Source organism: Lactuca virosa, chromosome 7 (genome assembly GCF_052849685.1).
Source record: "Lactuca virosa cultivar CGN04683 chromosome 7, Lactuca_virosa_CGN04683_v6, whole genome shotgun sequence".
Lineage (NCBI taxonomy): Eukaryota > Viridiplantae > Streptophyta > Magnoliopsida > Asterales > Asteraceae > Lactuca > Lactuca virosa.
Genome location: NC_136432.1, coordinates 276,007,366 through 276,024,880, shown reverse-complemented (window position 1 = coordinate 276,024,880; position 17,515 = coordinate 276,007,366). Strand labels below are relative to the sequence as shown.

At 36.2% G+C, this 17,515-nt stretch overlaps 1 protein-coding gene across 1 annotated transcript; it reads left to right on the top strand.

The window, feature by feature from the left end:
- The first annotated feature begins 9,799 nt into the window (after nucleotides 1-9,799).
- LOC145127772 (uncharacterized) lies at nucleotides 9,800-10,249 on the top strand. Its single transcript, XM_079062905.1, has one exon. It carries the CDS (start codon nucleotides 9,800-9,802, stop codon nucleotides 10,247-10,249), a length of 450 nt encoding a protein of 149 aa, XP_078919031.1.
- Nucleotides 10,250-17,515: the final 7,266 nt, after the last annotated feature.

Sequence of the window (17,515 nt, the reverse complement as noted above, 5' to 3'; positions counted from 1 at the left end):
TAATTTTGAAGTCATTGTGATATATACAATTATTTGATAATTTTATAAACCGTTTAAAATTATGTAAATTATATATCAAATGAATGATAATATAACGGGTTACAAAACGTATGAACAAAAATATGAACTGCATCTTTTATTAACATAAAAATAGAAAAACATCTATAATAACATTTGTATTAAAAAAGATATATATACAAAAAATAATAAAAAATATGAAAAATAAACACTACAACTTTTAATAACATAAAAACACTAAAACATCTATTATAACATTTATATTAACTCTTCATATTTAAATCACAAATCTCTTCAAATACATTAATGTTTTTAATGAGCAAAACTTTACAACCTTATAAAAGAAAGGAAAATAAAAAGTTATTAGTGATTACTTATTAATAATCATAAGTTAAAAACTCTTGAGTTGTAACTAATAAATATACATAAATTAGAAAACTCTTGAGTTGTAGTATGAGTTTCAAATGAATGCAGTACTTGGAAATGTGTATTTATTATTATTATTATTATTGTTATTATTATTATTATTATATTCGTCTAAATAATTTGTTTTGATGCATCATTTTAATCCCTTCAATTATTAAACACAACGATATTTAATTACAAATATATAACATACATAGGTGCATATACATGTTAAACAAATCACATATAATATATATATTTTCGTAAATGTCATATATAATTCTTGTCGTAGTAATATGGATAAATTACTTTCATATGAAGACCATATCATGATAAGTCTATCATAATTACATATCAAATGTTAAAAATTATGTTATCTTTTAAATATTGTCTTGTAAATATGTTGTGTAGGATAACCCAACAAAAAAATAATAGAAAATAAACATAATCAAAATTGAAAAACTACAATCAAATAAATAAGAGCATTGGGTGGTTGAATATATAAATAAAAATGTTACATAAACATACATTTAAATTAAAAGAAGAAACTAACATTCATCAACTTTGCTCAAACAAAAAAACCTATATCCGTTTTCTGAATCTTCTTTCTTCATTCAACACCATTCAACCATAGAAACTTGATGACAATTCTTCACTAACCTGCAATCAAAATATTTTTCTTGAAAAAGAAGAATGAGAAAGATATTGCAAGCAAAACATTGATGTTTGGAGAGTCACATTCAAGATTGAGTAATACATACAGATCACATATAAAGATCAAATGAGAAATTGAATATAAAAAAAGAATAGAAAAACTTCATTTGTTTTGGTTGAAAGAAAAAATCATATTACAATTACCATCGATGCGACATAAGTCATTTCTTCAAATCATCATATTTGGATCGTGAATGTTTCAACTATATGAAAACTTTTGAATCATAATATCTTCAACCAAATGACGACTTTTTGTAAGAAAAATGTACTAATATAACTACATATATAATGAAGGTTAAAGGGTGTGGGGGTTTCAAATGCATGAGGCGGTGAACTTATAGAGTGTGTGATTTTCTTGGAATGGGATTATGTATGATTAATTACTTTGAAGGTGAAAGGGTGTGAGAGTTTCAAATGCATGAGGTGTTGGCAAATTTTTGTGGGGGTTTCAAATGCATGATATCCAAGAAAAAATGCTAGCTTTATAAGTATGTATGATTAGGCGTAACCTCGCGCGTTGCCCAAGAATGCATTTAAGTGGTTAAAATAATTATAGGAAAAAATAGAAATATGTTGAAATTTACGTTTTTAGTCATGTTTTGGGCATTAACCGAATTATCAAATAACATAAAAATCCATCAACTTATATTTTGATACTATCTAATATAGTCCATACCTTATAAACTTTCCTTTTACTTGTATAATATCCAATATATATTATAAGTTTTTGTATAACATTAATATAATCTACTTTTCTTATGTCCGATAAATGTTTTGGACAAAATAAGAAATAAGTTGTTTTGAATGAGCTATTAATAAACAATATTGAACTAATAAACTTTGTATTACACTATTTATATTACACCAAAACATCCAAGGTTTCATATATGAACTTTCAAATATTAAACATTGAAATTAAGAATGAAGTCATACAAAATATATCATTATACATAAATGTCATCAAGAGTTTTAAAATAAGTCGATTAGTAAATATGATATTTAATTTTAATTACATATTTTGCAAGGCGTACATTTGACTTTATGTTGGTGCGCCGGGAATCCTCTTCCTTAATTTGTACCTAAAAAATTAAGGTGAATAGGAATATAAAATAGATATTACTAAGCATTAATATAAATAATTAAAAAGGGTATGTGGATCTCCTACCACCAGTTAAAAACAACATACCTCTCTAGTGGTATCGATTCATATGTGAAATTGAAGTAGTCATTCTATGTACACCTTGTTTTCTAATTACATAAACAAATATGAGTAACCAAACATAAAAATGTTATCTTTATGTAGGAAAAATATTTTAGTTAACTAACAAATTAAATAATATAAGTTTAAGAGTTAGGAGTTTCAAAACATTAATATTTTTATTAATCAATCAATTAAGTAACACATTTTGAAATTTTTACAATCATTATTAAAAAGCATTTGAAATATTAGATTTTAAATGAATTTTGGTTGAAGTGTTTTGACCTCTATTATAATATATATATATATATATATATATATATATATATATATATATATATATATATATATATATATGTATGAGTTTTAATTAATTATCTTTTTGAAAACGGTACAATTACAAAACAAAAAAAAACATATTTAAAATATTTAATTAAATATTTTTGACATCACCCTATATAACATATGATCAATATATTAACAATTAAACCACAATATACAACGACTGTATTACAATAATCCAAAAACGAAGAAAATATAAAAAACGAATTAGTATAACAAACTTACAAATTAAAAGCTCTAATATAATAGCATATCTCCAAAAGTGGTCATAAGACCTCAACCAAACACAAAAACCTTTAAGTTTGTTTTCTTTCTGAAATTTGTATATGATTTGTATGCATGTCTTCCCAAAAGATTGGCCTTTTTATAATAAACTTTTCACTAAATGCTAATTAAACATAATATAAGTTATAAAACTTTTGAGTGTTAAATCATAATTAAGAAAACTTTTGAGTTGCATTAGTTAAAAAAGGGGGTTTCAAATGAATGTGGTCTGAGGAAGTTAAAAAAGGGGGTTTCAAATGCATGAGATTCAAGAAAAAATGATAGCTTTATAAGTATGTATGATGTATGATGTATGATATAAGTATATATAGATATAGACTAGGCGAAACCTCGCGTGTTGCGCGTGAATATAGATATTAAATTAAAATAATAAATTTTAATCCAATGATCCAAGGGCAATCCCCAATCCCTTAGATGCTACTGCCACTAAACCAAATCGCTAGCGCTCAACCGTTGCACCAAACACCAATGGCCATGCAGCAAATGCTTTCCCTACCACCACTGGCTCAAGCCATGACAACCCAATCACCCATTTTCTTTTCTTCGCTGCCCATGACGAGCGAACCCATTGTTACTACAAAGACACGTCTCCAACAGACCACCACGAACAACTTTCAAACCCAAAGCCAACCTATACTCTCGAACCATTTGCTCCAGCTTCCGTTCCAACAACAAGCGTTTTACGACCCTAGTCCAGGTTATCCTGCATCCTACAACCACCCAGGAGCGCAACCATACAACACATTTCACCCATACGACGCACACGGGCCATTACCCATACCAAATCAAGACTGTCTGTCACGAAGTGTCACATCACCATTCGCCAAAGAACTGCTAGACTACGAGATCCCAAACACAGCCAAACTCCCCAACCTAAAAACCTACAACATAACCATAGATCTAGACAGCCACATCGATACCTACGAATGGACAATGACCTCACTCAAACTAGATGAGCGATTTTGGTGTACCTACTTCCCAACAAACCTTGATGGCAACGCATGTACGTGGTTCAAGACACTCCGACCAGGCAGCATATACAACTTTGGCCAACTAAAGTACCTGTTTCTCACAAAGTTCATGCAACTGCGAAAATATAAGGGCGACTCTCACTCGATCATCGGTTGCCAGAAGAAGGAAGGAGAATCGGTGAGGGAATATTTCACAAGGTTCACAAATGCCACACTAGACGTCCCAGGGCACGACAAAGGTCTGATAGCTGGGGACTTACTCTTGCCAGGCCCTTTGTCTCAAAAACTCATGGGAAAGAAACCGCAAACACGAGCCGAGTTAAAGGAGAAAGTAGAATGGTACTTGAGACAAGAAGAGGGGGAGGCAACGAAGCATGCATACCTAAACGCCTTGGCGGCTCCCACAAAGCGCTACAGTCCAACCCAAACAGAAACGTTGGGCAGCAGCAGGCACTTCAGGCGAGGGAGGCGCCCGTAAGGACGCTTTAGACCATTCAATAGAGACGACAGGCGAGGCCGTCGGCCAGGCGTTTACGTAGTCGCAGACAAACCACAATTGGCGAAGACAACGAAAGGACGGTACTATGAATATCAAAAGAGAAAAACCCATGACACCGTCAATTGCTCGGTTCTGAAGAAAGAAATGGAAGAAAAACAGCTAAAGGGAAACCTCGTGGAAATAGCACGAAGCCTCCGAGCAAAGTTCAACGCTGAGAACGCCAATGACGCGTCAAGGGAACACACCCAACCTAAGGAAATACTCATGGTGCGTGTCAAGAGGGAAATGCAAGATGAACAAGGCAACCCAATAGGCATCATAACGCCAACCCATGGACTCACGTTCTCAGCAAGAGATCCCCGGCCTAAAGGGTGGAAGGGTGATAACCCACTGATAATCCAAGCATCCATAAAGAATGTAACTATTCACAGGGTATACATCGACACAGACAGCTCGGCGGATATAATCTACGAGCATTGTTTCTGCCTCCTCCCCGACAGATGGAAAGAAAACCTCAGACCCACCACAGGAAGACTAGTAGGTTTCACAGGGCACATCATATGGCCCTTGGGCACAGTCCACTTGCCTCTCACGTTGACCAATCACGACAAACAACGAAGAAAAATAGCTTTGATCGAGTTTGTGGTCATCCGCCACTCTGCAGAACACAACATCATACTAGGAAGGACGACCCTTCTCAAACTTGGGGCGATCCCGTCAATAATGCACGGGATCGTAAAGTTCAACATTGCCGAAGGGCCAGCCATAATCCTCGCCACTCCACCAAAAGAGTTGCAATGCTTCTAAGTCATGCAACCAGCAGAAATAGCGCATGAGACCAAGAGGGCAAGGGTCGAAACAGTGAACGAGAAAGAGGTGATCAATGAGGAATACCCGGACCAGTCAATAAGCATTGGCCGTAACCTTCCAGAGCAAACAAAGGAAAAGTTGGTAAGCCTGATAAGACAGTACAAGCATGTGTTCGTGTGGACCCCCACGGACATGGTTGGCATGGACAGAAAAGTCATAGAACACAAGTTAATGATCAAACCGGGCACGAAGGAGGTGAAACAAGAAGAGAGTCCAAGGAGGGGACCGAAACCGGGCGATCAATGTAGAGGTGGCCAAGCTAACAAGGGCAGGAATCTTGAGAGAGACGGTCTTCCCAACATGGATTGCTAATCATGTGATGGTAAAAAAGCATGACGGGTCATGGCGCATGTGCATCGACTATTCCGACTTAAACAAAGCATTCTCCAAAGATTGTTATCCCTACCGAAAATCGACCAAAAGGTGGAGTCGCTACAAGGTTTCAAACTAAAGTGCTTTCTGGATGCGTATTGTGACAACCTGAACCTTTTTCAGTCAACGAAAGTCAAATCCCGATAAATAAAATTTTCGAATTTTATTTATTTTGTAAATTTGGTCAAGCTCGTAAAGGTTGAAAACAACTTAGATTATATAAATTAAATTTATATAAGCGTCGGGTCTAATATCGTGCGAGGAAATCAAGTTTTTCTTCGAAAATCAGCCAAGTCTCGAGCAACCCGATGTTCCCGGCCGCACTCGTGTTCACGGCCGTAAACCGTTCACGGCCGTGAACCGTGCACGACTGGGTGGACCCCACCACCGACCATGAACCCAACCTATATATACGTGTTTCACCCTCATTTTTACTCTTCTGGCCGAAAACACTACTCTCTCTCTCTATAAAGACATCAACCGAAAACTCAAGTTTTCTCTTCATCTTTCACTCAATCCTCCCTAGAACTTGTTTTGGAGCATCAAACATTCATCCTTTCATCAGATCAAACACTCCTCATTCTTGAGTTCATGGCCGTAAACCCTTAAAATCTTCATATTTCACCAAGAACAGGCCGTGAACCTCTCAAAGACCGTAAACCATTCAAAGACAGAAAACTGTTCACGGCCGAGAACCCTTCACGGCTGAAATCAGCCCCAATCGGAATCTTGGCTGAAAACCCCCTTTTTCCACTTCGATCGAGTCTCGGTAACATTCCTTAACCAAAAGCAAGTGTTTTCTAACACTTTAACTAATGGATTCTCTAATTTAAATGCAATTATGTATTTAATTATTAATAGGATTCCGTTAATCGCCGCGTACGCCAACTCGAGGATCATCTTTTCAGTCTCGCTGTCCAGCACGTGCACATAAACAACTGTGAGTTCATACCCCCATGTTTTTCCAAGCTTTTTAATGTTTTTTAGGGGGGGGGGGGGAATGCAAGTAAAACACAAGAAAGCTTGCGTTTAAAAATATAATTTGGTTTATTATATTTCTTATCGTTAACACACATTTGAACGTAGAACTTATTAAACATAACAAACGTTGTTACTACTAGACTTACGAACAAATTTACAAACAAGTAAGATACAAACTTTACAAGCACAACACGGATTTCTAAGAAGGAAAACAAACTCATGAACTAGGAACAATGGTTCTATTTTCACAAGAATACATGTTAATAACAAAAAGGGGTTTTCATAGTATTATTCGTGAATTCGTTGAGAGAACTACATTGTGAGACACGTCTTCTGGGAAGTCTACACCTTAGGAACCAGAGCCTCCTGGAGGGAGAGTGTGAGTTTGTGTATAGATCTATACGGTACTGACAATCCCGCACCCTGACTATTAGATACAATCATCCTGGGGTGACAAACGTCATTTCAGTTTACGACGTCCGAAGTACGTCGTAGTGTTTATCGTCCATCAGCATGGTTATAAGAACTCACACGGGAAACAACGACTTGTTCACGTAATGATATACTTAACAAACAGTCATCAGGGTTAATAACTATGTGATTACTTAGTATATACAATAGGGTGATATGAAATTAACATCTGACAAGTAGTGGGATGTGTGACTTCCGCCTCATTTCCTGTTCCTTGTTTGGTTGTGGGCTTAGGGCGGAATCACCCAATTGACTGTCTGTTCGATTTAGATTTCTATAAATCGTATGTACTAAGTGATCATAGGAGAGTATTAACAACACTTTCAGTATACAGAACAATACGTTTTTCAACTAGCTGTATTTTAAGTAATAAAACTACTATACATTACTGGTGGTAGCCATGGTTTTCAAACAGAACAATGCTTTAACAACATAACTATGGTAAATACTTGTACTTTCAGTTTTGGAACAGTTAAGACAACAACTCACACTTAGGGAAAATATAGGATTTTCCAGGACAAACATCAGTACTTTACAAACAATCGGTTTATCATTCAACTAACGAATATTCATTGTTAATTCTATAATTCCTTAGTTTATGCATCCGGGTTACGTATGAAGAATATCCGATAGACCGTGGAATGTGTGGTTTCCGCCTCATTTCCTGTTCCTTGTTTGGTTGTGGGCTTAGGGCAGATCCACACAATCAATTGTCTGTTCGATATTGGTTTATACATAGCTAGTATGAACTAAGTGGTCATAGAAGGAGCTGGTATCATACTTTTACTAAGAAAATATTGGATTTTCTTGAGGAACACTTTCAACATATTTCAAAGGACCAATACAGTCAACTTTGTAAGTACCTAGTGAATACTTCAGGGTTATGTACATGAGGATCCGACAAGCAGTGGAATGTGTGTCCTCCGCCTCATTTCCTGTTCCTTGTTTGGTTGTGGGCTTGGGGCAGAACCACACAATCAATTGTTTGTTCGATTTAGATTATATATAATTTGTATACACTAAGTACTTGCATAAGGAACTAGTATGAATCATTTTACTTAACATTCATTACATCAGAAAATATAAATTTTTTCTGGGGATACACAACACACTTTTCAAAGAACACAGAACCTGTTTTCTAAAACAAAATGCTTATGAACTCACCAGCTTAAATGCTGATACTCTTTCAAAACCTACTTGTATTCTCATGACACTAGTAGACAGGTACACGCATCGGGTTCAAGAAGATAGAGCATAGTAGCTTCACTTGTTAATTACTTTTGGAGTCAATTTTATATGATTCGAAAACAATGTAAACATTATGCTATTAATACAATGGTTGTTGTTGCTTTGATTTCTATTATTCAACTGTTGTGATACTGTACATGACGTCCTCCGCCCCTGAACGTTTCCGCCGTTCCGGTTTGGGAGTGTGACACGTATAAAGGGTACCATCAAATCCTTATGAGCAAGGAAGATGAGGAGAAGACGGCATTCTACACAGATCATGGCACCTTCTGCTACACCAAAATGCCATTTGGATTAAAAAACGCGGGAGCGACGTATCAACGACTAGTCGATTCCATATTCGTCAAGCAGATTGGAAGAAACATAGAAGTATACGTCGACGACATGGTCATCAAGAGTCCAAATGAAACAAAACTGCTGGAAGAAGGGCAATTTCTAGGGTACTACGTAACCAGGAAGGGAATACAACCCAGCCCGTTCAAGATAAACGAATTCATGGAAACACCACCACCAAGTACCCTAAGGGATTCACAGGGCCTAAACAGAAAGCTTACCGCGCTTAGCCGTTTCATCTCGAAATCAGCTGACAAAGCCATGCCACTTTTTCACACGCTTAAAGGATGCATTGAGAAAAGCAACTTTCAGTGGACAGCGGCAGCGGAGGCGGCCCTCCAACAAATCAAAGAAGCCTTGCACAAACTGCCCACACTGGCCAGCCCTATCCCGGGAGAAACGTTACAGATATACTTATCGACTTCGGCCGAAGCCATTTCATCTGTGTTGGTTGTAGAAAGAGAAGGAGAACAGAAACCAGTCTACTTCATCAATCGGGCATTACAGGGCCCTGAACTCAACTACCCCGCTCTCGAAAAGTTGGTCCTCGCACTCATCTACGCCACCAGAAGACTAAGGCAATATTTCTAGGAACACCATATTGAAGTCTTGACGAATTGCCCAATCAAGCAGATATTTCTCAAACCAGAAACTTCGGGTCGACTAAAAAAATGGGCGATAGAACTGGGTGAGCACGACATCAGTTACCGCCCGCGAACGAGCATCAAGGGCCAGGCACTTGCAGATTTTTTACTCGAAATTCCAGGGGAAGGGAAAAGCGCGACCCAAGGAGAGATATCTGAGGCAGGAAAAACCCCAAAGGACGGTCGAAAATGGACGCTATATATAGAATGGGTGTCCAGCAGAGAGGGTTCGGGGGCAGGCTTGATCCTAACCAGCCCGGAAGGAGAAAAGGTTACATACACACTCCGTTTCGATTTTTACACCTCGAATAACGAGGCGGAGTACGAAGCCTTACTCGCCGGCCTACGACTGGCCAAGCAGATGGGAGCAAAAGCGGTAACAGCGCTGACAGATTAAAGGCTGGCTGCCAACCAAGTTAATGGGAGTTTCATGGAAAAAGATAAAAGGATGGAGAGATACGTCAAGATGGTGCAGCGGCTCACTAAATCTTTTACGGAGTTCACAATCAAACAAATACCAAGAAGTGAAAATAAGAGGGCGGACACCCTGAGCAAATTGGCATCCACATGCTCCGACCACTTGTCCAAGAATGTCCTAGTCGAAGTACTCAAGGAAAGAAGCATAGATGAAGAACGAGTAAACACCTTGGTAGCAGCTAGAGACACATGGATGACCCCATTAACAGAATACCTACAACACAGTATTTTGCCAGACAACCACAGAGAGGCAAGGAAGATACGCATAAAAGCGCCATCATATGCACTTGTGAACGGGGAGCTGTATAGGAAAGGGTTCACAACGCCTTGGTTGAAGTGTGTGGATGAAGCCAGGGGAAAAGAAGCACTCCAAGAGGTATATGCCGGCAAGACGGGCGCGCATGAAGGGCACGCGCCCTAACAGGAAAGGTGCTCCGCATGGGAATTTATTGGCCTACCACGTACCAAGACGCGGTAGAACTGACAAGGAAATGTGCAGAATGCCAAACATACTCACTAGTCCAAGGAAATCCCCCGGTCCCTCTAACTAATATCTCTAGCCCATGGCCGTTCTATCAATGGGGGATAGATATTGTGGGGCCGTTCCCAGAAGCCCCTGGGAAACTAAAATACATGGTGGTCGCGGTCGACTACTTTACGAAATGGATCGAGGCCGCGCCAGTCGCATGCATATCGGGAAGGCATATGATCAAATTTGTATGGAAGAACATACTGACCAGATTCGGAACACCCAAGACACTCGTCAGCGATAATGGGCTACAGTTCGCAGAAAACCCTTTCAGAGACGGGTGCGTTAGCAAAGGGATCACTCAACGATTTACGTCAGTAGCACATCCCCAGTCAAACGAGCAGACATAAGTGTCCAATCGGACAATCGTAAGAGGAATCAAGAAAATACTGGGGAAAACTAAAGGGAACTGAGCCGAAGAACTGCCCGCAGTGCTACGGTCATATAGGATAACGCCAAGAACAGGAACGCAGGAAACGCCATTCAGCTTAGTGTATGGAGTGGAGGCGATGCTCCCAGTAGAAGTAACGATAGGCACCTTGAGGACAGTTCATGCTGAGGAAGAAACTAATTCCCAAGATCTAAGACTGAATCTAGATCTCCTCGAAGAGCGACGAGAAAGGTCAGGGATGCGGCAGGCCACATACAAGCACGCCGTAGAGAAATATTACAACCAGAGGGTCAAAGAAAAGGCATTCAAAGCGGGAGATTATGTGCTGAGGCGAAATGAAGCAAGTCGAGCACCTGCAACAAGGTAGAACATAGTCTGCGCAGCGACATAAGACATATTATGAGAAAGAACGGGACTGCCCATGGCCTCCATGTCACACCCCGATCCTTGTCGGAATCGATCGAGGCGTGATATATTGTTCAAAGTCTCATGACAACTATGTTATAATATGATTAGATTCAATTAAGTACTAAGTATGCAAACAAGATCCACAAAATACAAATACAAATCCAAATATGAACAACATTTATTACATCAAATTTAAATAGTCTTGTGGATTTCTAAGGCACAACCTATTTTCATCAACTTCATTCTTCAAATCTGCATCATGGGTAAAAACAGGTCAACTACGAGAGTTGGTGAGTAATCTAATTTTAGTAGAGAAAATTGTGAAGTTGAAACCTTTATAATTGGAAATTTGTTTTCTTTTGAAGTCGGCAAACAATTGTATTTGAGATAACGGTTTATAAATCAAAAATTGATTAACAAATGATAACAACAACAATAAGTCCTCACCCTATATATACATATGTATATATATATATATATATATATATATATATATATATATATATATATATATATATATATATATAAATATATAGGATGGAGCATCTAATCATCATACACACTCAACCACGTGCGATCAATCACCTTAGCGTCCCAAGGCGGGGTGGTCAACCCAATAGCGCTATTATTGTCCATAACGTACCTCAAGAATACGGGCATAGTCATGGAGATTAGACTAAAAATGATAATGCACTACAAGTACAAGTAGCGTAAACAAACAATAGTTATACAATTAATGACTCACGTATAAATGTCCCAACAATGTCTCAATTGTGATAAAACAATAAAATGAAGTTGGAACATATTAGAACCACATGATACACCCCAAAAGTATTGAAAATTATAAAGTATGGGGTAGATTACTCACATTAGTCCCAAAACGAAATGCATGTGTCGTACGATAGACGGTTCGGGTCAAAATGGCGTAGAACCTAATATAATTAATAGTTTTGGTTTAGGAACTGCTAAACGAGAATAGAGTACTAATACAAATAATTAGACACATATTCTTATATTAGATGAATTAACAATAATTCATTTTGATTATAATATTAAGGTATTCATTTGTTAAATGAATTTTAAATTGAATTAATTACTTTGCATAATTAATTTATATTTTCAATTTAGGCCAGATTTTAATAATTTCTTATTAAAATAATAACTTGCCCAATTATAATTATTTACAGATTTTAACAATTATTTATATGAAATAATCATTAAAATGCATTTTTACATGCTTAAATACTTAGGAAAATGGTTTTAAATAGTACACAGTATTGAAAAATTATGAAATTATTAGAAAATCATTACTCCATACAATATTAATTACTGTAAAAATTTTATATTTTTCTGAACTGTTTTAGTATTTATTTAATACTTTAATGATTAAACAACAACAAAATTCGGGAAAAATAATAAATGATTCCCAAAAATTCTGTAAAATTAACCATAGTTTTATAACATGATGTAGAGCTCAGTGTATAGGTTTCAGATATTTGTGACTAAGGGAAGTATTTTTTATATATTTCATTATTAATTAATCAATAAAATCATAAATAATAGTAAAAAGTAATATAAATGCATGAAACTTCATATATCATGTTTAATCAGTATACAGGTCATCCCAGAATTTTCTCAGAATTTATTGAATGCAAAAAGTATTTTATGTGAATTATTGCCCTACTTTATTGCAATAATTATAGTAATTCAATAAAAATAAATTATTTTCTGGAAATTTCCAGAACTTCTTATTTTATTGATGGGATTCTGAGAAAAATCAGGTTTATGCATAAAATGAGTTTTAGATATTTTGGTGGATTTAATTTGTTTCTTGTATGAATATGAAACTTTTAACAACATACCTTGATGAATGCTTCAAGAGGGATGAAGATTTGAGTATAATAGATTGTTCTTGGATGGAATATGAGTATTCTTGGAGGAAATTTCGAGATTGAGAGTGAGAGAAAGAATAGAGAAGGTTTAAGTGGTGAAGAGAATAATGTGTTGGGAGAAAAAGGAAAGGAAAGTGGATGAGAGGTGTGAGTGGGAGACCATAGGAATAATCTTTTTGCTTTTGGTGGTCTTCATAATTTCCCACTAACACAAGCATCTTTTACATAATTAATATAAGAGTTTTATAAAATTTAATGTAAAGTTTATAAAAATAGAGTTTTAGAAAATTTAATGTAAAGTTTATAAAAATGGAGTTTTATAAAAGATGAGTTATTATTTGATTATAACAATCTACTTTGATTTGAAGTTTAATTATAGCATTCAAGTTTGATTCTTTTAAATTTAATTAGAGCATTATACTTTGATTTGATTTTAATATGGTATCATAATTTAATTTGATTATAGTTATAACGTTGTACTATACTATGTTGCTATTAACGTCAATTTATATCGTAGTGTATGAGTTTCGATCCTATTAGCGTCAAGTAATCTTGAGTAGGGTTTGAATGAGATTGCGAGAGGTTTCGTTTGTGATCTTTTTGAGTGTCCGGCTTCGCAACGCAAGGTCCATAGACCCCGTTAAGCCATGATTTAGTGTCCTACACAATCCCGATGATTGTGCAATAGTGTTTTATCGCTTTGGTTCATTGTTTAGCACTGTTAAGGCTAAGGAAAATCAAACACATGAACTTTCCAAATGATGTTTTCTCATTAAAATAGCGAATTATACAGTGATTACATAACGTAAACCCTATCATACAAGGGTTAATGGAGTTGACCGGTTTGACTAGTTGACTTTGTTTGACTTTGACTTGACCGAAATTTGATGGTTGTCACATCATCCCCCCGTTAGAGGGAATTTCGTCCCGAAATTTGCATTTTGATTGGGACTTCAAGAGTTTGGAAAAAGATGTGGAAAACTTTTCGTAGTACAAGAAATTGATTATGGTGAGGAACAACCCTCCTCATGTCACATGACGACCTTGGAAATTTCTTATTGTAACTTGAACTGAGTCAATTTAAAAGGAGTTTATTGTTTTGGGATGATAGAGTATTCTATGTGTGCTTTTATACTCCCTGTTTTATCCTTGGTATTACCACTATGAATATTTTATAACGTAGTTAGCGAGTTCCATCATTACGAATGTTTCAACAAATTTTGACGAAATTTGCATTATAAGTCCTACAAGTTCTTTTATAGTCGATTGACGTAAACTAGTCGTATATCTTTAAGATTGCAAGGGCATTTTGGATGGGTGACCCCGCCTTAAGCCCACAACCAAACAAGGAACAGGGAATGAGGTGGAATCACACATTCTAAGTCCATAGAATCTTAATGATATATGACCATAATGTTTACACTAGCCCTCATAGATTCCAGGGGCGTAGTATTATTGGGCTAGAAATAGGAATTGTAGTTCAAAATAAAATAGTTATAAGCCTGCTATCTTCAAACTTGGGCTTTGGCCCCTCCCGATTCCTAATCAGAATAGTCCAATACTCCCAATTCTCCAAGCGACCAAGCGGTATCAAGAAATCAAAATCGATTCATCCCCATTTTCCCAATTCGCTGCCTATCTCGCTTGATGTTCGTTTGTCGCTGTCTCGCCAAGTCAGTCGCCTGGTCTCACTCTCGCCAATCGCCATCGCCAAGTGCCCAAGTCCCCATTCACACTTCACAGAAATCAGGTATGTAATCCCGAGACCCAAATCCTGTTCAGATGTTCTTTCTTTTCTGATTGTAAGATTGTTGATTGTTGGTGTTGGCGTATTGCACTGCTGCTGTTGTTTTCTGTCAATCTGTTGCCTATTTATGCGTTACTAATGTCTTACTGAGTTTCCTTTTAATTTGGCTGTCATTTGCGATTTGGCGATTTGCCAATTTGATTTATAAGTTATGAACTTATAGATTTGGTTATTGATTTGGTTATGCTTAACAGCTTGTCAGCTTCAAACAAAACTGAAAAGTGACAACAAAGATTGATTTGGTTATTGTTAAATGAGTTATTGGTTATTGTTCTAATTTTGAATTTGATTTTGTTTTGATTGGATCAATTGTTCCTTCATTTTGATTTTTATAGATATAATCATGGGAAAGATGAAAACATTGAAAGAGAAATTGTTGTCTGCTTACTAATATATCATTCATAATCTGTTTTTAAAGACATTAAAGGATGTCGGGCTGAGTTGTAATTCTTTTTCTAGGTGTTTTTGGTGTTTATTTGTTGAAAACAATCTGTTTTTTTTTAATGTTAATTTCAGTTTATAATATTTTCTCCCCCCCCCCCCCAAGTTAATTGTTCAAGCTCCGCCACTGATAGATTTACTAGTAAAAACCCTGAGTTTTTTTTTACATAGATGATAAGACTTATTTGGGTTTTGCCGTGTTCTCAAGATTCATGGTTTATATACTTGAATCGATGCTAGTTTTAGTAATAAAAAGAAATTTAGAATTTAAACATCGAGGTTAGAAGCTTGTACTGATATTTAAGGGGTTAAAAAATAAAGTTTTATTAGTTACCTATAGCGACACACAAGTCATAATTTGCATGTGTGAAGACTTGGAGTACTTTCTAATTGGTTCGTGTGTGAAGACTTGGAGTACTTTCTAACTGGTTCATGTGTGAAGACTTGGAGTACTTTCTAATGAAAAGTGTGCTACTGGGGAAATTTGAAACTGGTACGTAGCTTCAAAGTCAAGAATATGCAGTAGGCATGTGATGTATTAAATGTATGAGGCACATAAGTCATAATTTGCGGCAACATATACGTATATGTGTGTGAATTGAAGAAGAAGGTTACAGCTCAAAGACCATATATATTCATTTCCTCTTTATTTGTTATTAATTACTTCTCCCACTTCACTTATATAAATCATCACATTCTTACCGCAACTTTTAACTTCTCCCTCACAAATGGATCCACCTGCAGATCATCAAAACCCCATATATGACCTCGATTGGTTTCCGTACTTTGATCATCAAGATCTTTTCAGGTATATATAAACGTCACTCATTACCCCATCTTTCGCACAAAAAAGTGATTTTGTCTATATTGATCAAAACATGGTTTGGATTTGTAGTGATCAAAAAGAGTCTTCCATCGTGTTGGATTTGATTATCTTGAGTTTTTGGATTTTTGCAGTGGTGACAGGCTCGACCATCATGATTACGAGTTGTCGGAAAAATTGCATGAAGTGCTCGATCAGAACGTTTCCACAGTATTTAACAAAGATCAAAACATCATTTCTAGAAATGAGTTTCACGATTTGGATCCCCTTGAAGATATAAGCTTATGGGATTGTTGGGAGGATGGTAATTTACCATTGGTTAGTTTCAGTGAAGACTGTAAATCCGGTGGTGAGGCTACATGTAGTTCTAGTGCTGCCACCACTGATCACGGTGGCCGGAAGGAGGCAAAGAGATTGAGACCATTGGAGTTTGAAGAGATAGCGAAGTACTTTGAGATGCCGATAATCATGGCAGCAAAGGAACTAGGGATAGGGTTAACATTGTTGAAGAAAAGATGCAAAGAGCTAAACATAAACAGATGGCCTCATAGAAAACTTAAGAGCCTTCAATCCCTCATTCAAAATGCCAAGGTAAACTATGATAATAACCTTCTATACATTACTCATGCATGTATGCATGCACTTGGTAACCAAAGTAGTTTTGGTATTTTCTAAAATTTTAATTATTAGTTTCTTTATAACATAAACATAGGCCCTAGGCATATGCCACATCGAATCAATTGTTTTACTACGATTTCTGATTTATATTTACATAAACTTAACTCATTGTAAATTTTGTGAACTCACACGAAAAATATATTGCATCTACCTAAAAAAACTAGGAGTTGGGATTAAAGGAGGAGGTAGAGACGTTAGCAGGGCACAAGAAGATGATGGAGAAATTGCCAGGTATGGAATTGACAGAAAGAACAAAGAAGCTTAGGCAAGCTTGCTTCAAAGCTATTTATAAGAAGAGAGGACTTAACAATCCTTAGTCCTTACCTTTTCTTTTAGCCATTTTGTTATAATTAGTGGATTTTAATCTACATTGTATGTGTTTTTCTCTTGATAGATTGATACCCTTTTTAGTTTCATTGTGTTTGTCTATTGATTTTTAATGCAGAAAATTTTGTATAATTTGGGTATTATAGTTTGTATTATGTATTTAGCTATATTCTAGATTGCCGACACGACTACGCTGACGACTCTATACCAGAAGTCTATATAAATAGACTTATGAATTTAGTAGGAATAACTTGATTATAATCTTGTGATTTGTTCCATGTCTGATCCACTCCTAAGATTCACTCGACATGCCCCCAGTTATGTGTAATTAAAATTTTATTAGACTGTTGATCCTAATGAGTCTACCCTAAGTCCACAACCAAACAAGGAA